Genomic DNA, 26,328 nt, shown 5'->3' on the forward strand with positions numbered 1-26,328 from the left:
ACTCACACCCCTCTGGTCGAGCTATAAAACACATCATCCCGGCATCGACGCTCCTCCATTCATTGCTTCCTCAAAAGTTCTGTTCCGTCCAGCAGCGCCTGCTGTTCGGGTAGTTTCGCGAAGATGCCTGCGCCACTAGCCAAAGGTGAGTTACTCACGAGCACATCTCTCCACTTAATGTATGCCTAGCTTCGTGTTCCCCGTCTGGGCTCACGATGGCATTTCCCATTTCCCATCTTCCATTCCCCCGTGTTTTTCCTGTTCGTTCTCTAGTCTTCTGCCAACCTGCTTGCAGGCACCGGCCCACGCTCAGCTCCTCCCTGCCATGGAGCTACCACCCCACCATATCGTCCTAACCACCCCTTGACATCAGGCCTTATAATCGCCGCATCCGTTATTGTCGCCGCCGGAATCGCCATTTACGAATCGCCTCAGGTCCGACAATGGGCTGACCAGACGCGCCGTAAGATTGCCCTTGCGCTGCATAATCTCGGCGATGACATCCAGCCTCGCCGCCCCAGTGAGACGTCGGATGATTTCGAGGAAAGGAAGCGGAGGAGAGAGGAGTTGGTTCGGAGAAATCGGAATGAGCTGATTAGAAGAGCAAGAGAAGAGGGAATTGCCGTGGATCTCGACGAGTTGGCCAAGATTGGGACCGAGACGGCTGAGGTCGCCGCACAGAGATCGAGGGCGGATCGCACGAAGAGCTTCGACGACATGGTTGGCAGCGACGGTACTCTCAAGGACAAGGCAAACACGACTGGCACAGACTCTGCAAAGGGCGACATCAGGAAACGCGGCGTGGCCGGCTTTGCCGCCGGCTCCGCTGCGGCGGCTGTTCTTGCAAACCCATTCGACGATGATGCCACTCTCTTGGACAACGACCACGCCGAAACACCTTCCACTTCCACCCAAGCTGATACCCGCGGAAGTTCTGCAACCGTTCAACCCGATACCACCTCTACCCCAGCCGCCGCTACCCTGGTTGACCTAACACCCACCCCTGACGCTCCATCTTCACCCGCCCAACCCCAAGCCGACGAAGCAGACCAAGCCGCACAATCTTTCTACTCCATCGCATCCTCTACTTCACCCCTCCCAGAACCCCGCCCTTCATCCCCCTCTCACCTTTCCACTGGTACCCTAACCCCTCGCTCCGAGCGCTCCATGACCCTCGCCTCTGCCTCCGCCGCCTCCGTCCACGCTGACGACATTGGCATCCTCAGCATGCAAAACGACTCTGACCATGATGCCCGCTCCGAAATCTTCTCCGAAGGTGGCTTCACAGACGCTTTTTCAGAAGGCGGCTTTAGCGAGTTTGATTCTGAGAATCGGGCGGGCATCATGACGCCAAGCGAGTGGTCGCATATCGGCAGTGATGACGAGAGTGAGTGGGGGAATGGCCACGTTAGTCAAATGCATCAGTGAAGGATGTAACCTCTTTCTTTATTTTTTTTCTCACTTTGGATGTCAAAATGATATAGGGAGCACTCACGGTGTTCTTGGTTTTTTTTCCTTGCTTCGTTTTCCTTTGTCTCGTTTTCTCTGGGTTTCCTTGGCAGATTGGGAAGGGACTGGGTACATGTATCATGGCGTTTTTCTCTTTTGGAGGGAAGTAACAACTGCATACCTCTTTTCTTTTCCTTGGGGGTTTTCTCCTTTATACAAGTAGAAAGGGAATATAAGAACCACTTTTTTTCTGATATCCTACAGCTCCCCCGGACTTTTGTTGTACTGGTTATGGTAGGTGACACAGGTACGCCGGTCGGATCAAACACTGTCCCCTACCACAAACAATGCAACCATGCAAAACTATGTATGAGCTATATATTGCGTGTATATAAATAAACAGCACTCTGATTTGTAAGGGTTCTAAACGCTTTCAATTCAATGTGCTCTTCACGCGAATCTAGGCTGTGATCAGCTAATAGTAGACGTAGTCTTTACATAGAGAGGAGCCAGAGGCACTACAGGATGGTGGCTTTGAGAGTGTGAGTCAAGCCCGAAGTGCAACGACATACCCCCAAGCGTCCCCATACTCAACATCACCATCATGTTTCTCCTCTTCCTCACTAAGTCTTCATTCGGAGACCTCTACAGACTGGAATATGAGAATCCCTAGTCCCTTACTTAGTTCAGTTCCCTGAGAAACACTAACTCTTGACGGAGACCCCGACCTGAATTTGTATCAGCCGGAGCTAACTTTTTCGTGCATGTTCTAATTCACACGGACAGTGTCTAAAGTATAGTCGTCTTCGATAAGCAAAGCTCAAGTTTCTTTTTGACGCTGAATGATCGAATTTCTCACTGAATGAAAAAAAAAAGATGGTCGAGGGGAAATCGTTAGTGACGGAAGGAGCAAGAAAGGCTAAAAAGAGAGGTTCTTTCAAACGTTTGATTGCTGAGATGGGGTAACAACGTTTGGTAACAAAACTCATATTCCGCCTTCATATGGTGCAAGTTTATGAGTAGGAAGTATTTATATCGGGATAGAGTATTGTCGATCTGGGTGGAATACGGGAGAGGACATGAATTGGTAAAGGTAAGACATCAAGTCATGTTTTTCTTGCAAGACACTATATTGGGTGAGTGGGAGAATTGGGATATGGGCTATCAACTGATTTCATTTCTTGTAGGGGGTATCATAAGTACTAAATATCGGGGAAGGCAGTGAATGTAATGGAAATGACATGATTTCTCCTAATAGTTCGTTATGTGGGTTTTTGGGATCGTGATAAAAGCATTCATCCATGTATCTAAGCATGGATTGCATGGGAATGTGTGTGCTGGGGTGAAATCAAAGGGAAGTGAGTGCATGCTGATGATGTGGTTGGATACGCTTGGATGGAGTGAAAATCTGGATAGAAAGCAGGATCAACTGAAGGTGGAATAAGAAAGAAGCCAATGTGATGAGCAGGGTCGAGTTAGCTTTCTGAACCTGCTGTGTATCGTGAAATATGTTGAATCTGAGGGCGCAATCATCGATGTATATCGGGGCAAGGATCAACTGTGCCTTTCAAAGCTCAGACCAAATCGTATGAACGGCACTGACCGAGAGTAGCGGGCGTGTTTTGGAGCACTCACAAGCTGTCGTCTTTGCCTTTTTCTTATCCTCAGCCAGCTCATCATTAGTACACTGGCGCTTGGTGCCGCGACCCTCACTCTGAGCAACAGAGGCTGAGAACAAATCCGGGAGCCACATCTTCTTTTTCCAATCCCAGACCCAGGGCTGGCCACTTTGTTTGGTACTTTGGATTGAATAGCCAGGGTGAATCATGTGGCTTTGCTTGCCATCCCATGGCCAAACACCCGTAACTCTCGACTCGAGAATGCCGCCGCAACACAGCCACTCGTAGTTGTGTCCTTTAGCGCAGATCACATCTCTGGTCTTACTGAATTTGGGCCCCGCCACCTTGAGATTCGATATGCGAAGTTCCGTAATCGACATCCACATATCCGCGCCGGATTTCTTCAACTGCTCAGGTGTGATAGTACGGCCATATTGATCCATTGCTTTCTTATGGATCCACACAGGAATTTTGACCTTTCGACAGTAATTTTTGATGTCCACACTCTCCCCAAGCACGAAGTTTTTGGTAAAAACTTTGACAGTTGTTTGGCACTTTGCCTGTATAGTGGCAGGAATGAGGCCATTAGTATGGATTTTGGCGATACTTACACGCTGTCCAATGCGCTTGCTCGTATCGTAATGGAATTTCGCCCGTCTCTCTGCATGGTCTTGAGATGTGTTAGTTCAGGCTAATCTGATGTAGGTGCTTGAGTAGAATACTTACCGATACCGTTGAAAACCGATATAAATGGAGATGGAATTTTCTTTTGATTCCATACTAGGTGCCTCTCGATATCCTCCAGAAACATGTTTTGGTCAAGAGAGAAAACCGCAACAGCCTGGAAGGCGTTGCAATCATCCATCTTCAGATCCTTCCTCTCGCGATGCTTCACGTGGGTATCAACAGTCACATAGCGACTTAGAGTGGCTGAGGTTTCGTAGAATGTCCGATAGAAGCTTTTTGGCAACAAGCTGCATTGGGCACGCATGTTTTCGTCCTGAGAGTCAAATGTACTACTTTTGTTAAGTATTTCCGGAATATAATCTGAGATTTTGAGACATACATTTCGATGGTGCCCAAAAACCGGGATTTGACTTCTCTTCGCTGGTTTTCCGCTAGATCACCCGTGAAGTGAGACTCTTGTTCTTCTTCATGATCATCATCGTCATCATCAGGAGTTGATTGCTTAGAGGCAGTGTGCACCGCTGGCTGATAAGCATCTAAAACATGTGAAGCCTTTGGTTCAGCATCTAAATCAAAGACGTCTTGTCCATGGATTGGGCTTGCGCATGTCGCTTCCGAGGCCGGTGTCGAAATCTCCTCAAGCGTTTTTGTATGAGCAGGAGATGCGGACTTGGACAAGTCCATACTGGAAGTAGGTATTGACAAGAATAGACTATAGGTGGTTCTGAGATAGCACCGAATGGAGAAGAGGAGAAAATGATGGTCCCTCAATTTAATGGTTTATATATTCAGAGGGAAGACTGGTACTGCATGAGAGGGGTCCAAGGAGTGAGAGCCTGAGGTAAAAGCAGAGCGTGCATGGGTCGAGAAGTGAGAGAAGAAGAGGCTGATATCAGGGCTTTCGTGGAGAGAGATATGGAGATTTCCAATTACAAAATTACCAGTAAGTATGGCAAACTCCCCGCTGATACTGGAATTCGAACTCGGATGGGCATTATGATTTCGGAAGAGAGAATGTAACCCTGAATAAAGACAAATAGTACATTAAGCTGAAAAGACTGTCGTCGATGAAAAGAATTAGTAAAGCCAATGCAGATACGATTACTGGGGGCACGGCGTGGTGCAAGTGTACATGTATCTCTTGAATTCGCGGGCGGTGAGAGTGGGGGTGTAAGTGCTCCAATTCGATTACTAGAAAACCAAACGGTAATACTTGAGACATCATTCAGACATCACTTTTCTGGTAAGCTTGCCTTTATCTGACTCTGGACAAGATGTTATGTCATGAAGTGGGGCAGAGGAGGTCGGGTTGTAAGGTGTAGTAGTTAAGCAGTCCCACTGCCAAGCACTACGCGTGTCTGATTGGTGGCCGCAACCGCGTCTCAGCGAGCTGTCACTTGCGACACACAACTCACAACCGCTCCACGGGGGCATTTCCAGATCGGATGACCTTTCGAACCTCGCCACAGCTACAATGAGCTCGTCAATAGAGACAGAGATACTGAACAAATACAATCTCACGACGCTGTACCCCGCGGTATGGCCCGAGGAGAAGGATGCTGCCGATGAAGATGAGGAGTATGTCGAACCAGCGACCAAAGTCACCCAGAAACCCGTTCGCCGATCGCAGTCGCGCTTCTCCATACTAGAACCCAGCCCCCGATTCTCGCGGCAAATTCCCGGAGCTGAGCGGTCCAAGGATGGCGTGGAGACGCTGGTACAGAAGGATGAACAGGACCCGTTGGGCATGTATCCCAGTGTAGTGCAGGTGCTGCGAGCCAAGAACGTGCAGGTCGAGGATGATATCAAGCTGCGTATGTTTAAGCAATATAGAAATAGAAACGGGGCATATCTAATGGCCCACAGGCAACCGCTTCCTCCTGAGCTCCACTACCTTCTCGCCCTCTCTCTTCCTTTCCCAAGTCCACAATGAAGCCTCTACAGACGCCCTTCTCTCCGGCCTTGACTTCCTCTCTCGCTCTATTGAGAAGAAGTCAGCTTCGCTCAAGGTCCTTGTCGAGTCCAACTTTGATCGTTTTGTGGGCGCAAAGGCTACCATTGACCGCGTCTACAACGAGATGCGCGCCCAAGGAAAAGACCAGTCAGAGTCGCTCAGTGCCCCACCACAAGGTCGCACAAGAAGCCGTTCCAGTTTCTCTGGTCGCAAGTCGAGCGCAAACCTCTCATCGGGCATGATTGATGCCGTGCCTGCGGAAAAGAGGAAGAATGCCTTGGTCAAGGAGAGCGAGTATGGTGTGCAAGGCATCAAGGTCCCGCTGACCGAAGTCGCTGTTAAAGCAGAGGAGGTTTGGGGTCCTGCACTCAATGGGCGAGAAAGAGAAGAGACACTCAAGTCCATATTAGAGTCTGTGGAACACCATCGCGGCATGTTCGAGGTTGGGTCCGCTATAGAGGAGGCAATACGCCACAAAGATCACGAGACAATTGTAGAGGAATACAAACGCGCGCGCAAGTATGCAGAAGAAGCCCGATATATTGCGGAGCAAGCGACTTCTGCCCAAACGCCACTCACCGACGGCGAGATACATCAGGTCATTGTTACAGCAAGAATGTGGTCGGATGTTGAGCGACAGATTGAAAAGTTCAAGCGCGATTCATGGAAACGCCTCACAGCGACGCACTTCACAAACCTGCAGACTGGAAGTGAAGATACCAAGTCGGACGAGTACCTGAGCATCATTTCAATCTTGCTCGAGCTGGGGGTGGAGGAAAATCCAATCTGGGCATGGCTGATCTCACGATATGAGCACCTCAAACTGCACATCAACTCTACTTGTCAGCGTTCGGTCGTTGAAATTGAAATCCTTCGCCGGCATCTGGTTCACGGTGAAAAGCCGAGCCTACGTTTGCTGCAAAAACATTTGCGTTCGGTTCCGACTAGCAGCAATATCAGTGCCGAACCATCGAAGTTGGACACTCCCAAAGTGATCGAATTCTGGGAGCACGTGTATGCTTTGATGAATACCCTTCTCTCCACGAAAGGCGGATTATTGGGGGAGCTTATCGAATACTGGGATATTGCCCAATCTTTCCTTTCTGGACGCGCGCAAAGAAATTTGCCCACGGGCCATCACGGCCAGTCATCTGTACATCATCGGCTGAGTAGTGAAAACAAGGCTGAGCTAGAGAGGGGTACCACAGAACTCATTGGAATTCTCCGAGATCACCTGTTTTCTTTCTTTTCAGACCCACCTATCGAGGATGTGTCGCTGCTCTTCTCGCCATTACCACCAACAACTCCTACACCAACAACACCTGGAACACCAAGAAGCGGTATTCTGAGCCCTACCTCGGCAACTAGGTCACGATTTGATCTCAGCAAAGTACCACCGCCATCACCCAGTCGAGGTGAGACATGGGAGAAGTATGCCTTCTGGCCTCCTCACTCCAATGCTCTCTCGGGGTCCCACTATCTCTCCAAGACTCTTATTCTGATTGGCACTGCAGCTAATGAGTTGGCGTCATTACAAGTACCGGAGTCTGGAGGCAGTGGGCGTATTGATGAATCCTTGCGCCTACTGCTGGGTGCAGTGCGTGAGCGCTCTGTGCAGGCTGTATGTGCAGCCTGGAATACCGATGCAGAGAAACTCAAAGTGCTCGAGGACTGGACCCGTCATGTTGACCGCAAGGATGTTACAAATCTGCCTCAGCGCTTCCTTGCAGTACAGAGTTTCCTGCTGAATAACCTTCAGAAGATACTCTATGTCGAGGCATCGAGCAAGACCAAGATTGATGTGGTTGTACCGCCGAGCAACAAACTGCTGCAGATGGTCAGAAGCCAGTTCGTGACAAGCTTGTACAGAACATTGAGCGGTATGGTTGAATGTGCTGAAAGAGGCAGAAAAGCACTTGGCGACGAATTCGAGGTCAAGAGTGATGACCTTACCATTGACGAGCAGGAAGATCATACTGGAAACGAGTGGGGCAGAGTCGATGCCAACAAAAAGGTAGGAACCCTCAACTATTGCAAAGAACGTATCAGCCTAACAATCCATAGTCAATCCGACTCCTCCTGACTCTTGCCAACATGTCCGCTTTCCAATCAGAAATAACACCAACCCTTCTCAACCTTTTTGAAACCCTCTTTAGTGTTCAACTTACCGACGAAACAAACCGCATCCGCGACGTCCTCTCCCAACTCGACTCGCAACTCTTCCGCTCCTACACCAAACCCCACGCCACAAAAATAAACTCGACAATCCAATCCGGCATTTTCTCCCCAACCTGGGCTCCTCCTCCCGGACCAAACCAAAAATCCGTCGCAGACCGCGACCCAAGCCCCTACGTCTTCTCGGTTCTCCTCGACCTCGTAATCGTGCATACAGAATCAAGCACCACCTCCGCTCCTCTCACCCCACGTATCCTGCGCTCCCTTTTCGAATCCACTACCGCTTCCCTAATCCAAACATTCCAGTCCGACAATCTTCCCACCATTTCCCTCCCGCAACTCATGCAAGCAACTCTCGATGTGGAATTCATGGCGCAAACGCTGTCTGCGTATACCACGGAGCGGGCGTCGCAGATTCAGACGGATATTTATCAGGTCCTCGACCAGAAGACGGATAATGCGGCCAGAGTCAAGTTGCAGGATGAGTTGAGTAATTTGAGGACAGTGCTTAAGAGGTTGAGGGAGGGGACGAAGGTCCAGTTTGCGTGTTTCAGGCGGGTCAAGAGGGCTAATACAGCTCAGATGGCTGGGTCGGGTGGCGGTGGAGGTGGGGGTGGGGAGGATGAGAGGGGAAGGCGGTAGGGAATTTGATTTTTGTGGGATTGGAGGACGTGAGCAGGAAAGGGGGTTGAGAAGGTTCTGCTGTACAGGTGCCTTGATCTGTTGTTTAGACTCATGTAGATATGTCGGTGAAGTGATTGGTTTCCATGCACGCAAGTCTTTGTCTCTTCTCACCCTCACGATTCGTGAAAATATGTTTTGAGTGCAAAGAGCCCTTGGTATTCCGACAATTCTATCCCTCTACAAATACGCTGCCCCTCATATGAACCAAAAGAGGCGATTGTCCCGACTTGAACAAAAAGAAAAACGTTTAAAACAACGCCACGAATGCATACTTCTATATCACTTCATACCCTCCCTTTGATTCATTGATCGTACAAATGCTTATGCAAAAAAAACTAATCTTATACATCCTCAACACGTGAGAGGGGATGTTCCTCAAAATACCGGAGAAGCGTCTGGTACAAGACGAGCATTGTACCAGACTGCACGCTCGTCCAGACTGCACGGGGTCCTACGCCTCTGAACCAGCCAGCCACGCCTTCTGTCTTGTATATTATCTTCAAACCCGTGATGACGGACGATGTGTCGAGAGTTGCTGCGCCATGTGCTTTGAGCGTTGTCGAGGGCGACGAGGTAGATATGGGTCTGCTTTGCGTTATTGAGCGGGGCGTATTTGATTGCTTGGATGGCACGTGTTTCTTTGCTGATGCTGGGGAAAGCGAGACTTTGGGTGCGGCTGAGGAAGTGGGAGAAGGTCCGTTGTGTTGGGTTTGAATGCGGGTTTTGACTACGTCAAGAGGTGTTGTTATGACGCCGGCCATCCCTCCTGCTGTTGCTGCGGTCGCAATTTCCAGGGGGAGCCCAATGTTGTTGGTACCCATGTACTTTTTTGCCCAGCCGCGCTCTTCTTCGTAAAAGGCAAATTGGAGTGCGGAGAAGGGCAGGTCGCGCCATAGCGTAGCTTTGTAGCCGTGGAAGAGGGCGCTGTAGCCTTCTGTTCGGGCGATTGTGCGCGCGGCGTCAATGGTGGAGCGGTAGTTGTAGCCGGAGTTGAAGTAAGGGTTGTTATGCCGGCCTTGCAATTGAAGGCGGGTTTTGAGGACTTCTGACGGAACGTATGCGGGGGCTGCAGCGAGGTCGGCTAGTAGGCCTGATACCGTGTTAGGATATTTCTTCTGAATGTAGGTTAGACATGAGTGCACCTGCTGAGAAATATGCGACTGATGGAGTGACGCCATAGTCGATCATAGTCCGTTTTGTCCATTCGTATGCGCCAAAGAAGCACATGGTGCCAATGAACGACCCAAGAAAGGCGGGCTCAACACCCCCATAAAGTCCTCTTTTGAATCCCTCTTGCCGCCATATGGTGTAGTATGTATTACCCATGGATGTGTATTTTGGCGGCATATGCGGGTCGCCCTGTTGGCGCGTCTTCACTGTGTCGAGTGAGTGCATCAGCATGTCTCCTGTGGTTCCTCCTATGCCTCCTGCCAGCATTGCCTGTAAATGGTCAATTGGCATGCCTTTATGTTTGCCGACTAGGCATCCTCACATGTAGGTATGGCGGCCGCGCTGCTTCGTCGTCTATCTCCTCCTCCTCCATCACTCTCCGCTTGGTATCCTGCATGGGTGGCTCCCTTGCTCGTGCTGTATTTGCGACATAGTCCCGGCTACTATCGGTGAGAGTGCTGGTAGAGTCTCCGTTGGTGAAGAAGTTGGCCACGCGGGCAAGTACCATGAGCGCTTAGATGGAGGTGGTGCGCTGTGAGAGGAATTGTGAGTGATGTAGCGGGAATTCTGCAAATATAGAAGACAGGCGCAGGGCAAAGAGGGCGATAAAAGCAAAAAGTGACGTTGCAGCCGATGCGGGCCTGCGATGATGCTGTTGTCTAGAAAATTTCGGCCAAGGCCGGGACTGCGCCACAGCGACGCCACATGACCCCTTGCATGCACCGCCACAACGGGGCACACGGAGCACAGGGACCTGATGAGGCCCTGATTAGCACAGATAAGAGGCCAGACTGCGGAGGGAGCCGTCATGTATCGGATGCAGCACGAAACATGCACAACGTGGCCCTGCGCGTTACGACAATGCGCTGTCCTGCTGCAGATCAGGACAAAGGGCTTCAAGGCTGGGCCCCATAGCCGCCGACTTAGCGCCCATCTGACCCACGTGAGCCCCAGCCTTCGTGTTTACATCTCGAGCCTCGCGTACCACTAACTCTCTTCCCACCTGGTCAACACCACACCGCCCCCACCTTTTCTCGCACCCCATTCCCTTTTCGCCTCATTATTTATATCATTGTAATCGCCACGCGCACGCGACTCAGACTGTACCATTCACCATGTCTCACACTTGGCTGCAGAAGAAGCGCAAAGCCGACCTGATTGACCTTGCACAGAAGGCCAGACTCCCCGAGTAGGCTCAAATCGATCTTGCGCGTATGCCGCGAAACTAATACTCGCCCCGCAGTGCGGATGGTCTGTTGAAGGATGACTTGGTGGAAATGCTGGCAAAACATCTGAACACCAATGAGACGACATTTGCCAAACTCCCAGAGTTCCGCGACTACTATGGTCGCAACGGGTCGCCTGTGAAGCGCGAGCGCTCATCGCCTACGGCACCTGCTACTGTGACCAAGACGACGCGCCGACGTACAATCATCAAGGAGCCTGCGTACGTCATACCCCAAGCACGCGACGCGTTGCGTGTTGAGACTGACACCTTCACAGCGAGGAGCCTAAACCTGAACGTACCCCGGTTGTAGAACGTACCCCAGCTATAGAGTGCAGCACGGCTATAGAGCGCAGAAGTGCCTTTGAGAACAGCGTCGTACAGTCGCGAACGCCTAAACCAGTTTCCCGACGCGTCTCTGAAATCGCTCCCCAAGTTGATATTCCACCATCGCCTGCGCAACTAGCTGAAGTTGCCGACCAATCACTTCAACTTGTAAAGACAAAGGCCACTGAAATATGGGACCGGACCAGAATCGACGAGTTGAAAGAATTTATCCGTGAAAATGCGAGCTCCGTTGCTACTATTCAGACGATAATTCTCCTCATTGAGGCTGTAGGACTCCAGTGGAACACGCTTGATACAACACCCCTGTTTGCTACGCCCGCTGCGCTCGCTTCATACTCCAACAGCCAGGAAATCAGAGGGCCCAACGGCTGGGCACTTCTGACAGCCGATTGGTGGGCGCCCGCAACCCTTTGGTCACTGACCAGCTGGGTCCTGCCACTCTTCTTCTCATATTTCTTTAACCTGACTCTCCGTTCAAACACCTCCCGCAAATCAGATGATCGCCAGTATCCTGCTGATCCCCTCATCTTCAACATCGCAAGGGCGATATTGGCTTACAGCGCCTACCGCGACACTACCAGCGCGTCTCTCGTCCCGAAGGCCTGGGGTCCTTTCTCCGAGTACGCAGTAGCCCGCGTTGGAAATCACGTACCTGGAGGATATTACGGTCTACAAATCAGCTCAATTGTCGGTATCCTTGTCAGCTTGTACGATGCTGCGTTGAAGAAGTAAGCAATCACCAGCTCACAAAAAACACGACCGAGATTGAAGAGATTGGAGCTTCGATGCTCGCGTCCTCGATGGCGTTCGGATTTGATTTTTGGGATGGCAGCAGGTTGGGTCTTTGGAACCGTTATGTTGAATTCGTTTTATTATCATCAGCGATTATCATTATCCTGTATGGTTGTACTCCTATGTAAGACTTTAAATTAGCAAAGTTACACAAGGATCATGTCAGATCTGTGCTACACGAACAATTGTGGGGAGCATGGTGATGTAATCATAATCGCCAGTAAGGAGGGTTAAGCTTTTAGGCCGCCTACATTCGCTTCAATGATCCTAGCGCGGTGGCGCCGCACACGCGGGCCGTCTCGCTCTTACAATGGACGCTACGTTCTTACTGTACACCTACACTATTATCACTTTGCCGGTCTAGCCCCAATCTATATCTCCAATTATCTTCATTTACCCGAGAGAGTAGTCTTACTCCCAGTATCTCACGTGATCGTAAACTGAACCTCACTTTCCAAAATGGCTGCCAACTTTCTGCAAATGCTCGAAAACATGCAGCCGCGGTCTAAGCGGTAAGGACCAGCGGCTGAGACGGGCGGCCCTTCGCTGACATATACGCGAAGCACGATAGAGGATCTCATAAATTCTGATGATCAGCTGGCTGGCATGGACGGCATGGAACTCAGAGGCTGGACCCAAGCCAATCCCACTGCGCCTAGTCGTGACCTAAAAGATCCAGTGGGCCAAACTCTCCTCGCTGCATTCAATGGAGAGTTCGATGCGCTACAAAACTACTGCGAAATGATGATTAAACAACTAGGCGGGGATGAGAATGCACGCGAGACCGTCAGACAGGACATGTATACGAAGAGATGGGGTCCCAGCAAAACCCCCGTCTACTCAATATTGCTACCCGCACTCCACATGCTCCCAGCAAAGAAGGAGGAATTACTCGGAATCGTAAGGTATCTTGCAAACGACCTGAAGGTACCAGTCGACGGAAAGGACGTCTTAGGCTCTACAGCGCTATTCTGGTCTATATCCACAAAGCCCTATGTACAACCCGAATTTGCGCAAATCCTCTTCGACGCTGGGGGCTCCGTGAACACTAAGAACAGGTTCAATGCTACTCCAGCGAGCGAGATAGCACAAGCAGATCTCCACGGCGACACTACTAAGAACGTGCAAATGATGAAGTGGTACATTGAGCATGGCGGCGATATCGAAAACAAAGATAGCGACGGTATGAGTGTCAAAATCTTGGTGGAAATGATGAAGAAGAAAGTGCCGCAAATGGCTGAGGTGATTCAGAAGGGGAGAGGAGAAAGGAAACAGGGGGATTGCACGACATGTGGGAGGAGTCCGAAGGGAGAAAAGATGTTTCCTGCTTGTGCAAAGTGTAAGAAGGCGAGGTACTGCTCGCAGGAGTGTCAGAAGGTGGACTGGAAGACACACAAGAAGATTTGCGTTGCTTCGTAGGTGAATAGGACATTGCAAAATTGAAAAGGTGGGGTAGGGGCAAACCGAGAGTATGCTCTGGGAGGACTAAAATTGCCTATTCAAGATGAGGGGATCGGTGTATGCTGCGGGGTACATTAGTACCTTGGCGACTTTCTCAATTGTGTGGATTCAGGTCTGTAAGCATGTCGGAGCAGCCGGACGAAAGCTGCTTTGTTCAATTCCCTAAAATCACAGCCAAGATTACCCCACGTATGCATCACCAGTAACTGGCCTGGAAAAACACTACCTGTGCTTAATTCCCCAGAGTTGTCGTGGGTATTGAATACCAAAGCCTAGTAGAGTTTAACCACATGCAGCTGATATTTTTCACGTTATTTATACTCAAGCTCAAAACAAGATTTACTGCAGCACTAATGGCTAAGTAGTGGTGGCACTTGTCACGCGTTAACGAGTAATGTACAAGTACGACCACATCAGTCCTCGGCATCCGGAGTCCCCGCTCTTGTACACACGTGTATATAAACCCTCTACGAACTCCTCTTTTGGATCAAAAACATTCAGTTGTGAGGAGGCGATTTACGCATCATTGATCAACGCAGTCAGGACCAAACCAACGTCAACGCTTAACCCGAGCCTCCAACAATGTCGTCTCAAGTTTCCTACCCATCTCTACGCGGCAAGGTCATTGCAATTACAGGCGCAGCATCAGGCATGGGCCTTGCAACTGCTAAATTGCTTTACCCTATGGGAGTCAAGCTCTCCTTAGCTGATGTTAACAAAGCCGCCTTAGACGAAGCAGCCAACGCTTTGAGAGCGTCCAATTCATCCGGTGCCGATGACATCATCACAACCGCCGTCGATGTCAGCTCTTCATCTCAAGTCGATAATTGGATCCAAACCACAGTCGACAAGTTCGGCGCTATCAACGGCGCAGCTAACTACGCCGGCATCGGCACCCAGGTAACAAAGGTTGTAGACATGAGTGATGAAGAATGGAGGAAAATACAAGGCGTTAACAATGACGGCACGTTCTTCTCTGTAAGAGCAGAGCTACGAGCTATGATTAAGCAAGGTAGCGGAGGCAGTGTCGTGAATTTGGCAAGCGTCGCAGGCGTGACCGGTCGCTACTCGTGTGCGGCTTACACAACGAGTAAGCATGGTGTCGTTGGCTTGACAAAAACTGCTGCCAGAGAAGTGGCGCCTTTGGGAATCCGAGTTAATGCCGTTGCACCGTAAGTGTCCTATTTTAATTTTTAGTCTCGGATTGCTAGATGGAAAGGCTGATGCGAGATGGCAGAGGTGCAATCGACACGCCAATGTTGCAAACATCTGGAACCCCAGAGGCGATACAGTTCCTGACACATGCGACTCCTTTGGGGAGATTATCACATGCCGATGAGGTGGCTCGTTTGGTGATCTTTTTGCTGAGCGATGAGAGTAGCTTTGTGACGGGTTCGCTGCATGTTGCTGATGGAGGATTGACTTGCTGATAGAGAAACTAGAATATGACTGAATGGAAGAGCCTGTTTGATTGTTCCTTCTTTTTGTCTCGGTTTCTGAACTGGTTTGGGTTAGTGGGTGTTGTTCAGCGCCGCGACTGGGAATAACCAGATTAGAGTAGAGAATGAAGGCGCTTTTATCCGTTCTATAGAGGTAAAGTCAATTCCTACGATGCGAGACGCACCCTGTCGCGAGACACTTTTACAAATCTGGCCTCCGGAATCTCCGTTGTGCGTACTAATAAAGTTTGATTAATGAGCTATGAGTCTATAGACATTTTTCTATTACTGAACCGGTCTCCGACGCAGATCTCTTGAATGTTGGCTATGTCGTTGATCATTTCATGGTTGCCATTTATCACCCGTTCAGCAATAACCCCTTGTTCAACAGCGCATCAAGGCCTCTAAACAGATTTCGGGGGTCTATAACGAAAGTATCAAGTTTTCAAGATATCGAGCCGTAACGCATTTTGGTGCTACGTATTCCTACCTCAGACAACCTAGAAATAGCTGTGGCACATGGCGGGGGTTCGGGAATGTATCCTTTATTGCCGCACTCTCCTTCGCTGCCTGGGAGAACAATAATATCTCCCGCTAGTCAGTGTTTTTTGGTAGATTGATTGGTATGGAGCTAGTTAGGTGTTGAGCTTTGTAAGGTTAATGTGATGTAGTCAGTGTCTGATTCACTGTGTAGAGTTGGAGTTCGAGTGGTCCCCTACCAATCATTTGTTCCCTACTCCATGTTCTACCTAGTCTGTCTACCGGAATCGGGACGGAATTATGTCGCTTCTTCCCGTTCTCAGTGTTTTCCCGTTAATTTCGTGGTCAAAATGGGTACTGTGCCACATTGGCGCAGGTCACGTGACTGACTGACAGCCTTCCCCGACTCGCTTTAAGGCGATTCTACTCGTCCTATCGTTGAACTCTCGCCTTATTGCAGTCATCTAGTATATTCCGAGCCTCCATCCCCGCAAAAATGAGTAAAATCCCTCCAAATATCACGGCAAGGGAAGCTGAGCAACACTGGTGGATGTCTTCGCCCTCGGGCCGCGGAACAGCTGGTATTCTAAGCTCTTGCCTAACCACCATTCTTCTCTGCTGCTGGAACGCCGTTTGCCCAAATGTTCCCGCACTGTCAGACTCGAAATGGGACCAATTTCACGACAAGGTCACGCTTGCTATGATTGCATTTCTTGGGCCAGAGTTTCTGCTTGGGCTTGCCGCGGGCCAATATAGTTCAGCGAAGCGCTCGGCGAAGGTTGATATCAACGAGCTCTCCGAGGCAAATACTGACCTTATGTAGGCTTTCCAGAAAGCAAAGATCAAAGACTGGAGCCTTACATATGCCTTCTATGCAGACATGGGTGGTATGCTTCTAAAAATCAAGTCTCGCAACAATGGTCAGGAATATGACTTGGTATTCCCTGTCAACTCAAAACAAGTTCTGTATCTCAAAAACAAAGGCCATATAGACTGGCCGTGCGTTGAGGTGAGAGATATCGATGACAAGAACAAGACGGATGGTCTGGCTAGGTTCGCACCTATCTTACTTCTCAAACTCATAGACTAATAATACGGTCCAGGCTGATTACTGTTGTTCAGGCTATCTGGTTCTTCGCAAATACTATTGCGCGTGCTTTTCAGGGCCTCGCAATAACTACACTAGAGCTGACAGCATTGTCGTTTGTTGTGATCATGTTCGGGACATCCATCTGTTGGATACACAAACCAGCAGACGTTACAGTACCCACAATTCTCCAAAGCTGTGTGACGCTTGAGCATATCCATCTCGATGCAAGTAATGGTCTAAATCTTAGAATTGTTATAAACACGCTGGCCAATTGTAGGAAGGCTTGTTGAATTGCCAGTGGTTCCACACCCCTCTTGATTTTGCAGAGCGGGAAGAGTGCGAGCTAAGCAAACTATGGGCATACTATAATTATATGCTAAGGATCCTACATCTACCGGTATACTCTCATCCAGTAACTGTTCATGCTCACGTGACGGCCTCTTCATAGTACTAGCATGGGCCATTTCTCCTCCTTAACGATCCGTCTGATCTCTACTCAAATACAAGTTTTTGCTATTCGAGTATTCTGCATGCTTGCTACTGCGTGCCTCACAGTTGTCAATTGGCGAATCTATAAGATGAACATTTAGCCAAGGCTTAGTCTAATCGTAAGGCTGCGAAGCTTGAGATACAACCATAGCGTAATGTATTTGCTAATAACTGATAGGCTTGTATACAGACGAGAATAAACCGTTCATATTGTACTAGCTAAGTTCAGCGATCGCTTTTGCTGGAGGCACCAACCAGCATGGCCGCCCTATTTAGATCAAGCATCCCTCCTGACCTTACATCCCACCGTTGCCGAAGGACAAGGTGGCGCGAATCAGCGAAGTAAACGCAGCGAAAACTGCAGGAGTGCCGTGGAGGACTCTGTGGGCGAAAACATATTATAGTAGCGTTGTAATGTTTATGCTATTTGTACAGATGCTTTAATCCGAAGTACTGACCGGGGTGGCAATCACGCATGAATCTGCGCGCCACGATCGCCACGAGGTCGAGGATGACTTCTGTTCTCGTGGTAGAATTCAAAAGCGTGAGCCAAGTTGATCCATGACTCTAAGAAGTAAATAGAAGCCAGAGTTCGTGCTGTACAACGAAGACCTATATTTGTGGATAAGAAAATGCTTCTCCGGTTCAGGGCGTAAAGGCATCAACGCCATTGTAATTTTTATATACACAAGGGCCAGAGCAGTCCAGAGTAGGCTTGGAAATTTATTATCAAAAGACTTTAGGGAATTTCAACGCGCTGAGATTATGAGAGCCAATTGAACTCGAAGTACCTATGGTTTGTCTTGCCACAGGGTGCGTCTCGCGTCGTAGGGATTGACCTTACTGTAGCAGTCATGCGAAGCTCATATGATGTGCTAGTTATGTCAGAAACCAACAGAACTTTTGTGGTTAAATCATAAACCGCATTTTAGCTGTATTCAGAGATCTAGGGATCCTGATAAAAGAAGAATCTATGTCTTCTACTGGCTTTAAAATATACGATTTACTAGATGGGATGGCATTTCCAGTACTATTTCCCAAATGAAGCCTAGACATGATCAGCTGCACACAAAAAATGGAATCGAACTGAACCGAACTTAACTCAGATGCGAGAAACGTGAGTGTGTGGTGCCACATGGCAAGATGCATGTAGATAGGATCGTATTTCGCATTATCATAATCCTAATGGGGTCCAATAGTGGGGGCGGGGAACTCCTTCGCACGTATCGTCATCTACAAAGCATCGACGTCATGTTTATAGCGTGCTTCCCCAGAATTCTGAACATCACCCCAGGAAAGGTTTTTTCAAGACATCCAAGTATCCTTTTCTCTGGTAATCAATAACAAAGATGCGGCTGAATCCAAACGGCGAAGCCGTCACCTTCCCCAAGCGCTCAGCTCTTCCGCACGTATCAGGCACCCCGAAAGGTAACGCCTGGTTCTGGGGCGGCTCCGACGAACTCGGCCGCTTGAACCTGCTCACCCCCGAACGAACACTTGTAACTGTACAAGAAAACGTCAAAACAGGCGATTCCATCTCTCTCGATCTCCCCCTTAACGTCCCCGGCCCAGCTCTCTTCGGCCGCCAGGGATTCAAACACCGCATCCGATCACCTGCCAAAGGCGCCTATGATGACGAAGTATCGTACAACACGCAAAGCAGCACCCAGTGGGACGGCTTCCGCCATTTTGCACACCCAACGCACGGATGCCATTACAATGGCGTCTTGTCAGATAGCATCATAACAAATGTCAATGATGAAGGGGAAGATGGCAAGGATGCCCCTGAGCCCTCACGTAAACTGGGTATAGATGCTTGGGCGAAGAAGGGAATCATTGGGCGCGGCGTGCTCCTCGACATATGGTCTTGGTCGCAAAAACAAGGCAAAGAATACAATCCGTTTACCAGATACGCCATTACAGCCGAGAATTTGAAGGCGTGCGCAAAGAGCCAGGGGACCGAGTTGCGCACAGCAGACATTCTTTTGGTTAGGACCGGGTGGCAGGAAAAATACAACACGTTGTCTGCGGCTGAAAAGGCGGATTTAGCTGTGCTAGCGCTGGATAAACATTTCTATGTAGGACTGGCATCGGATGAGGAGATGAAGGATTTCTTGCATGATGGATATTTTGCGGCGGCCGCGACGGATTGTGTGGGTTTTGAGGTTTGGCCGCCGGCAACTTGGGAGGGGAGTTTACATGCTAGTATGCTTCCGCTGTGGGGGATGCCGATTGGTGAGCTTTGGAACCTGGAAGAGTTAAAGAATAGGTGCGAGAAGGAGGGGAGGTGGACTTTCTTGCTTGTGAGCAAGCCGGCGGATGTACCAGGCGGTGTGGCGTGTGCGCCGAATGCTGTGGCGATCTTTTAAGGAAGGGTTGGAGGTGAGTGTAAGGCCATGATTGGTTTAATAGGGAGACCTGGCATCGTTTTATGCGCATGAGGCGTTTATGTCTATGGATTTAGGAATTGGGCATCTTGTAGCATGGTAGTCGATAATAATTCTAGTACCGTAGCCGCAATCACCCTGTGTGCCTGACGAAAGACAAACAGCCTTTCTTAAATTAATATCAAACAACCTTCTACCTCACCACCTCACCACCTCACTCCAAAGAACCATATGAAAAATGGAAAGCTGTGACCTTTTTAGCCGTCGAATTCCTTCACAAATACCTTCGCATCAACTGCTTTGGCAAGCTCAATCATTAGCAGAATCGTCCACTCCACCATACGGAACAGCCAGATGCACAAACAATCCCGAGAGAGGGCTGTGACGCAGTCGTATCCGGTGGTCTCGCTGAGAAATTTGGCCGCCATGGCGACCATTCCTGCATACGCAATAGTCCGTTTGGGCCATTTGTGACATCTTGTCCTTTTCTACGAGAAGGTTAAAATCTCTGGAAAATAACTAGTCCCAGTTTGAACTATTTTGTGGGATTGGGAATTTCGCTTCTGCCAAACACATTGACAAAGTTCAGTAAGTGAGCTGACTAGTAAAGCGATATTCACTGGATTTAAGTAGGATGGCACTATTGGGTTGGTTTGAAATCACTATAGGCTTTAGACATGGTATTTTACAAGCAATTATGTCGTCACCTTTTTTCACCTTAGAAATAAGCCTGTAGGCTAACACGATACTATAATTGACCGCTGAAGGAAAGATGCAATCGTGAAAGGTAATGTTTGTGAGTGGGAAAGCTGGTAGGATATGAAGTGAAGTGAGAAGAAGATGTTGCGGTGCTACCAAATGTATACAATCACAAATAGGACACCAAATAGAAATACTCACGCGCACTTCATATGTCCATGCTGTGTCATTTGCTATTCCGCTGTGGGTCAGTAATGACCTAGAGGAAGCGTGGGGGTTGCCAAGCATTGACGTCATTTAACCAAATTTGCCCATGTGTACTATTCAACCGCAGCTCCGAAGCATAACAAGGACTGACACGGCTCACGGATACGAAGACGGCTTGACCAACGTATCCTACAGCAACAGCTTCATCATATTCGACACCCCACCTCGGGCTATTCTGACCCATGGGCTATAATGCATTGCCCGTGTGACCATGCTGGGATAAAGTAAGCATCTCTCCGATGCATATCCTGTCGACGCGTCGGACCGACTTCCTTGTTTGGCCAAATCGCATTTATCCCGGTGGCTTGCACTGCCCATCCGTTTGGTTATACCGTGCCAACTATCAACTAGCGTAACCTTGTTGTTGGAGTGTGAGCGGGTAATTTTGAATTTGGTTCTCTGGAAAGCGATATCCGGGTATATCACCCAAGCATGAAAAAGGTATCATGAACATACACGAAGAGAGCAACTCTGCTCAAGAAAGTTGTGTTAATGCGTTCATTATGTGTCTAGCTTCTATCTCCTCATGTCGTTGATATGCTAGAAGCAACATCAAGATACAATAGCCCAACTTGGGCATATTTTTGCATCTAATGCTTCGACTCAATTACGTTCTCTGCGTGGGAAATAGATCCCTGCTTCGCAGCAACCTCCTCGACGCGACGATCAATGTCTGGCACAAAGTCGCGCTTGTTCATTCCAGGCACGAAAAGCGGGGCGTTGGTGAAGAGGTACTTCATCTCTTCAAGTGGGCGCTTAGCAGTCTCGGGAAGGAAGCAGTAGAAGAAAATGGCGTTGGTCAGGTTGCATACCTAACATTTGGTCAGTTTTCAATCGATTGTGAATTGTAGAGGCACACTTACGACGAAGAGCAAATAGAACCTCCAACCAACATCTGCCATGCCAACTCCAGTAGTTTGTCCAATCATGGTGTTGAACGCAAAAGAAGTCATAGTGGCGATAGAAACACCCTTGGAACGGGTCTTGGTATCGAAAATCTCGGCGGGAATGATCCAGGAGAGCGGCCCACATGTGGAACTGAAGCAGAAGTTGTATGCCCAAGTGACAACAATGAAGCCCCATGCGGCGGCGGCATTTCCACTACTACCGGGCGGAAAAACAGCCAACATAACGGTCGCAATGATGAAAGTAACGCAGTTGCCGAGGTTGCCGCCGATAAGAGTCCATCGGCGTCCCAATCGATCGATGAAAGCAATGCAGAGTGCTTGTCCACAAAGAGCGAGAACGGAGGAAATGGCCTGGTACTTGAGGGCGTCGGAGCCGTTGATACCAATCTGAGCGTAGATTTTGACGGAATAGTACTGAATAGCCGAAACACCAGTCATTTGAACAGAAGCCTGGATAGCGCAGGCGAGGAAGAGACGGCGGAAGCATGACCTGTCTTTGAAGAGCTCGCCATATGACTTGGCCGAGTTTTCGCGCTCAAAGCTAATGGCTTCTTGGATCTGCTGGTACTCTGCCATGACCCACGCATCCGACTCGTTGCCGTTTGCATGGAGCTTCGCCAGGTTGCGAAGACCCTGCTCGCTCTTACCTTTGCTGATAAGCCATCTGGGCGACTCGGGGAAGACCATGATGAGTGCGGCTAGAAAGACGGCTGGAACGACTTGGATACCAAGCGATGTGCGCCATTGGCCGTCATCATCGTCTGCAAAGCCGACATCACATCCATAGCTGATCCAGGCTGCTGCAAGGGCACCAATTCCCAACATGAACTGCACGAGAGCCGTGACTCGTCCACGAATACTGGGGTGGACCAACTCTGATTGGTACATGGGAACAATCATGACGAGGAAACCAACACCGACACCAGCAAGGGCGCGTCCAGCATAGAGATAAGATAGCGCTTGTGCGCCAGTTTGTAGTGCACCACCGAGGATAAAAACCTAACATTGCGCCTCCGGTTAGCAAATTTCATGTGCTCTAGGAGCTTTTGACAATTCTTACCAAGGCACCAATCAGAATGGTGAGTCGACGACCAAGCCTGTCACCAGCAGGACCGGCGAAAAAGGCGCCAAAGAAAGCACCGCCGGTAAAGACTGATACAACTGCTCCGGTTTCATCATCTGTGGGTTTGAACTCTGCATTAAAGGCTGGTGAAGAAATGACTTGGGCAATGACACCAAGATCGTAACCGTATAGCAACGAACCAAGCGATGCAAACAGGCCCACAAGGAACTGGTACACTTTGGGAGGGAGCGCCATGGCGACTGCAGCTGGGATTGAGAGGACTGCAGAAAGGTTGGGAGCGGAACGTAAGACAGGCCAACGACGAGCAGCCTCGCTCTTTATACTGGGCACATTGCCATGTCTCTGCCAGGTTGGTATCACCCCATGGCTGTCCAAGTCTGGGGAACGCATGCAAGCGACTATACTCCACCATCTCCACAAATGGCGGGGATGTTGACTCGATTCCGCGTTTATTACCTCCGCAACTCGCGTGCTGATCCCTGTCACAGCGGTTGTCGGTGGTATGTCCGAGGCTCGGTTCAAATCAAACCGATGCATACATTCGGCGCCAGTCCTAATTGGCTACAATCTGCACTCGGAGGCCTGAATTGGGGGATACATCATCCCACCAGTGGTGGAATGTGTCTTGGCTGCCTGAACCTAAACACGGGTGGTTTACTTCAAACGGCTCAAGTGCAGCGTGTGCCAGACGTGTGATGCGACGATGTGTACAGCCTAAATTCCACGAATGAGCATGCTATTTTGTGCCGGAGACGCCAGCTGGCTTTGTACTAGGACCCGCGCCTAGTTGGAAACCACATGCTCCGCCATGAAGCTTTCTATGACCTCGAGCAGGTCGTACCACTATCAACTTGCAATTGAATACCTGGACCTCGTCTTCTTTGCTCCTTTCATCACCTCCAGGACAATTGCCAACTTTATCCATCATGGCGTCCTTTACTAGAATCGAAGAAAGCGAAACCCCCTCCATCTCTATCAACCCCTCCCACAAGGTCGCTAAGATCAATGACAACCTCTATGGAGGATTTACCGAGTAAGCTTGACAATGGCGCCCTATCAGCTAGGTTTTTTTTTTCGAAATGTGCATTTCTTTGTTTTTCCCTCGGCTAACAAGCCACGCCACAGGCACATGGGTCGATGCATATACGGCGGCATTTACGATCCCGGCAATCCTCTCTCAGACGAGCGAGGTTTTCGTAAAGACGTCATTGAGGCTTTCAAAGAGCTCAAGGTGCCTGTGGTGCGTTACCCAGGCGGAAACTTTGTTGCAACATATCATTGGCTTGATGGCGTTGGACCAAAAGAGAGTAGGCCTAAGAGGTAAGCCCATCATCGTATTCACTAGTGTCTTGCCTGAGCCTCGGTCGGCAATTCCACATTGGACCAAATCTTCCATGTGTCAACAAAAGGCCCATGTGTTATTTCGGGTCTGCTTACAGGGTCCATCACCCTGCGGAGATCTACCACCAAGCATTTCGGAAGAGTGAATCCTAGAGAAGATATTTGAACTAATGCGGCGCCAGGCCGGAGCTTGCATGGATCGGCATCGAGCCCAACACCTTTGGAACTGACGAGTTCATGCAATGGTGCGAAGAGGTCGGCACGGAGCCTTACCTTTGCCTGAACTTTGGCACTGGCACTCTGGACGAAGGTATGCAACAAAGTGGATCTACTGTCACACCTGACTGATTTCAATAGCTCTTGGATGGCTTGAGTACTGTAACTCGGACCGAGATACATACTACGCCAACCTTCGACGCAAGAATGGCCGCGAAAAGCCTTACAATGTGCGTTAGCTCCAGACGGTGCGGGTCGTGGCTTGCACTAGCAGTCTGCTAACCTTGGTGATAGGTCAAGTACTGGGCTCTCGGAAACGAGTGCTGGGGCCCATGGCAAGTGGAGCAGATGACCAAAGAAGACTACGCTAAGAAGGCTTACCAATGGGCCAAGGCATTGAAGCTCCTCGACCCAACCATCACCACCATCTTGTGTGGAGAGACTGGCTACTCATCTTGGGACTACTACGTGCTAAACCAATGCGTCAAGTTGGATGTTCACGGCCTCAGCGGCGACATGACCAAGAGCCTAATTGACATGCACTCGATCCATATCTACACTGCAGACAAAGAGCACCTCCCCAACGCCACAGCGCCCCGGGCAGCCGAGCGAGCAATACAAATGGCCTCCAGTCTCATCGACCTTGCCCGCATCGAGAACAAGGTGCCAGAAACGGTGCCCCGCCAAACCATCTGCTTCGACGAATGGAACGTCTGGGACCCTGTGCGTGCCCCTGGTGAACAGGGTGCAGAAGAAAAGTACACCCTCTCCGACGCTCTGGCCGTAGCCAACTTCCTTAACGGCTTCATTCGCCAGGCCAAAGATGTGGGCATGGCTACCGTCGCGCAGAGTGTCAACGTCATTTCTCCGCTAATGACTACCAAGGAGGGCCTTGTCAAGCAAACCACTTGGTGGCCACTCCTCCTCTTTTCAAAGTACATGCGTGGTCACACTATTGCGCTCAATGTGCGTACGCCCGAGTACACTGGCCGCACAAATCCCCAGTGGATCCGCGGTACCATTGAGACGCCGTATCTGGACTGCAGCGCTGTGCTCAGTGATGATGGGTTCGTCAACCTCGCTGTTACGAATATCCATGAGACACGCGATTTCGAAGTTGAAATCCCTGGGCTGAAGGCCGATAAGGTCGAGGTGCATACCGTAACCGGAGCGAACATTGGGGTGGTGAATACGAATGAGGAGCAGAAAGTGGGAATCAAAGAGAGTAGTTGGGATGGCAAGGGTAAGTTCACGTTTGGAAAGCATTCGTTTACGCTACTCCGATGGAAGGCTTAGCTTTGGACTATCATGACTTGGCATGCAAATAGACAATATCATTAGATTTCTTGAAGAAGAAAAGAAAAAGGGACGATCAAGTTACCACTCCCCAGTATCCATATACTTCTTTAGCATCAAAAGGACCATATCCCTATATTCCCTCAGCACATCGGCGTACACGAAGAAAAAGTAGGACCCAACAACCACGGACCCTGGCAACAGAATCAGCAGCACAAAATACTGGACCATACCCCACCACGCACTCTCGAGCCCCCTCCGCATAGCCTTCTCCTCCTGCACAACCGGAAACCCCTCCTTCGGCGCCTCGACGCCCAAAAACCCACACAACGGCTCCCACCCCAGCTCGCCATCCATATCCAGCTCCAGCAGGCGGTCTTTCGGCACCACGCGCCTCACCACCTCATAATGCCGCTCAAACGCCGTTTTGGACGCAGCCCCGCCATAGTGATTCCCACTATGCACCTTGAAGGCCGAGTGCACAAGCTGCATCAGCGGCGCCAGTTGGGTAAGATTGAACTGGCGACAGAACGTAAACAAGCGCCATGTATCGAGGCACCAGAGACTTTCGCGCATGCTACCTTCCCAGTCTGCATAGTTGCGTAGGGTGAGGATGACCTTGGCGTCGGGATAGGCTTCTACGAGTTCTTTTGCAAATAGGCAGCCTGGGAGGTCGGTTACGGCGTCGTAGTCGGACAGGAGTTTGTCAAAGTCTTGTTTGGTGTAGGGTGCTTGGTTGCGTTGGTGGGAAGGCCGGTCTGGAGGGGGGAGCAGGGTGAGGTTGATTGCTTCTTGCCAGAGGGCGAGGTCCGAGGGGTTGGAGAGCACGTTGCGCATTTGGTGGGGGGTGAAACCTAGTTTGCGGAGTGCGGCGGTGATTGTGGTTGTGCCGGTGCGGCACATGCCTAGGACGAGGATGCGCATGGGCTTCTTGCGGACCCGCGAGGTGGTGTCGATTAATCTTTGGGATGCCATTTTTGCAATTGATTGATTGTGTATGTGTGTGCTGAATGGGAGTTTGGGGTTTGAGAGAGAGAGGGAAATTTCCAAGGTCTCAAGTATGCCGAG

At 49.9% G+C, this 26,328-nt stretch overlaps 11 protein-coding genes across 11 annotated transcripts; 8 read left to right on the forward strand and 3 right to left on the reverse strand.

The window, feature by feature from the left end:
- The first annotated feature begins 57 nt into the window (after nucleotides 1-57).
- PSV08DRAFT_366806 (uncharacterized protein) lies at nucleotides 58-1,703 on the forward strand. Its single transcript, XM_014218317.2, has 2 exons — nucleotides 58-145; nucleotides 374-1,703. Exons 1-2 carry the CDS (start codon nucleotides 124-126, stop codon nucleotides 1,426-1,428), a joined length of 1,077 nt encoding a protein of 358 aa, XP_014073792.1. The 5' UTR covers nucleotides 58-123; the 3' UTR covers nucleotides 1,429-1,703.
- A 2,251-nt stretch (nucleotides 1,704-3,954) lies between these two features.
- Nucleotides 3,955-8,655, forward strand: PSV08DRAFT_413213 (exocyst complex component Sec5-domain-containing protein; the record flags this gene model as incomplete). Its single annotated transcript, XM_014218329.1, has 4 exons — nucleotides 3,955-3,967; nucleotides 5,246-5,569; nucleotides 5,622-7,723; nucleotides 7,774-8,655. 4 exons carry the CDS (start codon nucleotides 3,955-3,957, stop codon nucleotides 8,524-8,526), a joined length of 3,192 nt encoding a protein of 1,063 aa, XP_014073804.1. The 3' UTR covers nucleotides 8,527-8,655.
- Nucleotides 8,656-8,701: 46 nt separating this feature from the next.
- Nucleotides 8,702-10,267, reverse strand: PSV08DRAFT_212440 (mitochondrial carrier domain-containing protein). Its single transcript, XM_014218378.1, has 3 exons — nucleotides 10,061-10,267; nucleotides 9,711-10,008; nucleotides 8,702-9,658 (listed from the first exon to the last, which is right to left on the reverse strand). The coding sequence occupies exons 1-3, from the start codon at nucleotides 10,244-10,246 to the stop codon at nucleotides 8,910-8,912; spliced, it is 1,233 nt and encodes a 410-aa protein (XP_014073853.1). The 5' UTR covers nucleotides 10,247-10,267; the 3' UTR covers nucleotides 8,702-8,909.
- Nucleotides 10,268-10,836: 569 nt separating this feature from the next.
- PSV08DRAFT_343366 (uncharacterized protein) lies at nucleotides 10,837-12,283 on the forward strand. Its single transcript, XM_066092773.1, has 3 exons — nucleotides 10,837-10,927; nucleotides 10,982-11,185; nucleotides 11,242-12,283. Exons 1-3 carry the CDS (start codon nucleotides 10,854-10,856, stop codon nucleotides 12,041-12,043), a joined length of 1,080 nt encoding a protein of 359 aa, XP_065947929.1. The 5' UTR covers nucleotides 10,837-10,853; the 3' UTR covers nucleotides 12,044-12,283.
- Nucleotides 12,284-12,473: 190 nt separating this feature from the next.
- PSV08DRAFT_233179 (uncharacterized protein) lies at nucleotides 12,474-13,777 on the forward strand. The gene is made up of 2 exons (XM_014218301.2): nucleotides 12,474-12,615; nucleotides 12,667-13,777. The coding sequence occupies exons 1-2, from the start codon at nucleotides 12,563-12,565 to the stop codon at nucleotides 13,520-13,522; spliced, it is 909 nt and encodes a 302-aa protein (XP_014073776.1). The 5' UTR covers nucleotides 12,474-12,562; the 3' UTR covers nucleotides 13,523-13,777.
- Nucleotides 13,778-14,063: 286 nt separating this feature from the next.
- Nucleotides 14,064-15,109, forward strand: PSV08DRAFT_22185 (uncharacterized protein). Its single transcript, XM_014218380.2, has 2 exons — nucleotides 14,064-14,736; nucleotides 14,802-15,109. The coding sequence occupies exons 1-2, from the start codon at nucleotides 14,147-14,149 to the stop codon at nucleotides 14,992-14,994; spliced, it is 783 nt and encodes a 260-aa protein (XP_014073855.2). The 5' UTR covers nucleotides 14,064-14,146; the 3' UTR covers nucleotides 14,995-15,109.
- Nucleotides 15,110-15,931: 822 nt separating this feature from the next.
- PSV08DRAFT_233184 (uncharacterized protein) lies at nucleotides 15,932-17,021 on the forward strand (the record flags this gene model as incomplete). Its single annotated transcript, XM_014218381.1, has 4 exons — nucleotides 15,932-16,261; nucleotides 16,307-16,536; nucleotides 16,587-16,807; nucleotides 16,855-17,021. Exons 1-4 carry the CDS (start codon nucleotides 15,980-15,982, stop codon nucleotides 17,019-17,021), a joined length of 900 nt encoding a protein of 299 aa, XP_014073856.1. The 5' UTR covers nucleotides 15,932-15,979.
- A 1,303-nt stretch (nucleotides 17,022-18,324) lies between these two features.
- Nucleotides 18,325-19,431, forward strand: PSV08DRAFT_233186 (uncharacterized protein; the record flags this gene model as incomplete). Its single annotated transcript, XM_014218382.2, has 1 exon — nucleotides 18,325-19,431. Exon 1 carries the CDS (start codon nucleotides 18,412-18,414, stop codon nucleotides 19,429-19,431), a length of 1,020 nt encoding a protein of 339 aa, XP_014073857.1. The 5' UTR covers nucleotides 18,325-18,411.
- Nucleotides 19,432-21,005: 1,574 nt separating this feature from the next.
- Nucleotides 21,006-22,663, reverse strand: PSV08DRAFT_383313 (general substrate transporter; the record flags this gene model as incomplete). Its single annotated transcript, XM_014218383.2, has 3 exons — nucleotides 22,384-22,663; nucleotides 21,279-22,322; nucleotides 21,006-21,227 (listed from the first exon to the last, which is right to left on the reverse strand). The coding sequence occupies exons 1-3, from the start codon at nucleotides 22,639-22,641 to the stop codon at nucleotides 21,006-21,008; spliced, it is 1,524 nt and encodes a 507-aa protein (XP_014073858.1). The 5' UTR covers nucleotides 22,642-22,663.
- A 589-nt stretch (nucleotides 22,664-23,252) lies between these two features.
- Nucleotides 23,253-25,416, forward strand: PSV08DRAFT_233189 (glycoside hydrolase). The gene is made up of 5 exons (XM_014218384.1): nucleotides 23,253-23,440; nucleotides 23,533-23,727; nucleotides 23,931-24,058; nucleotides 24,106-24,194; nucleotides 24,259-25,416. Exons 1-5 carry the CDS (start codon nucleotides 23,334-23,336, stop codon nucleotides 25,258-25,260), a joined length of 1,521 nt encoding a protein of 506 aa, XP_014073859.1. The 5' UTR covers nucleotides 23,253-23,333; the 3' UTR covers nucleotides 25,261-25,416.
- Nucleotides 25,342-26,235, reverse strand: PSV08DRAFT_357359 (P-loop containing nucleoside triphosphate hydrolase protein; the record flags this gene model as incomplete). The annotated part of the gene is made up of 2 exons (XM_066092938.1): nucleotides 25,342-25,454; nucleotides 25,506-26,235. 2 exons carry the CDS (start codon nucleotides 26,233-26,235, stop codon nucleotides 25,342-25,344), a joined length of 843 nt encoding a protein of 280 aa, XP_065947930.1.
- Nucleotides 26,236-26,328: the final 93 nt, after the last annotated feature.

Source organism: Bipolaris maydis (assembly GCF_028858645.1).
Source record: "Bipolaris maydis strain C4 unplaced genomic scaffold PSV08scaffold_19, whole genome shotgun sequence".
NCBI classification, from domain to species: domain Eukaryota; kingdom Fungi; phylum Ascomycota; class Dothideomycetes; order Pleosporales; family Pleosporaceae; genus Bipolaris; species Bipolaris maydis.

Coding starts and splice junctions, on each gene's coding strand:
- PSV08DRAFT_366806 (XM_014218317.2), top strand. CDS start 124: ATGCCTGCGCCACTAGCCAAAG. Junction 146..373: donor GCCTGCGCCACTAGCCAAAG/GTGAGTTACTCA, acceptor CCTTGACATCAG/GCCTTATAATCGCCGCATCC.
- PSV08DRAFT_343366 (XM_066092773.1), top strand. CDS start 10,854: ATGTCTCACACTTGGCTGCAGAAGAAGCGCAAAGCCGACCTGATTGAC. Junction 10,928..10,981: donor CAGAAGGCCAGACTCCCCGA/GTAGGCTCAAAT, acceptor CTCGCCCCGCAG/TGCGGATGGTCTGTTGAAGG. Junction 11,186..11,241: donor ACAATCATCAAGGAGCCTGC/GTACGTCATACC, acceptor ACACCTTCACAG/CGAGGAGCCTAAACCTGAAC.
- PSV08DRAFT_212440 (XM_014218378.1), bottom strand. CDS start 10,246: ATGGTACTTGCCCGCGTGGCCAACTTCTTCACCAACGGAGACTCTACC. Junction 10,009..10,060: donor CGCGGCCGCCATACCTACAT/GTGAGGATGCCT, acceptor GACCATTTACAG/GCAATGCTGGCAGGAGGCAT. Junction 9,659..9,710: donor AGTCGCATATTTCTCAGCAG/GTGCACTCATGT, acceptor ACACGGTATCAG/GCCTACTAGCCGACCTCGCT.
- PSV08DRAFT_233189 (XM_014218384.1), top strand. CDS start 23,334: ATGGCGTCCTTTACTAGAATCGAAGAAAGCGAAACCCCCTCCATCTCT. Junction 24,059..24,105: donor CACTGGCACTCTGGACGAAG/GTATGCAACAAA, acceptor TGATTTCAATAG/CTCTTGGATGGCTTGAGTAC. Junction 24,195..24,258: donor GCCGCGAAAAGCCTTACAAT/GTGCGTTAGCTC, acceptor CCTTGGTGATAG/GTCAAGTACTGGGCTCTCGG.
- PSV08DRAFT_233179 (XM_014218301.2), top strand. CDS start 12,563: ATGGCTGCCAACTTTCTGCAAATGCTCGAAAACATGCAGCCGCGGTCT. Junction 12,616..12,666: donor ATGCAGCCGCGGTCTAAGCG/GTAAGGACCAGC, acceptor ATATACGCGAAG/CACGATAGAGGATCTCATAA.
- PSV08DRAFT_22185 (XM_014218380.2), top strand. CDS start 14,147: ATGTCGTCTCAAGTTTCCTACCCATCTCTACGCGGCAAGGTCATTGCA. Junction 14,737..14,801: donor CGAGTTAATGCCGTTGCACC/GTAAGTGTCCTA, acceptor GCGAGATGGCAG/AGGTGCAATCGACACGCCAA.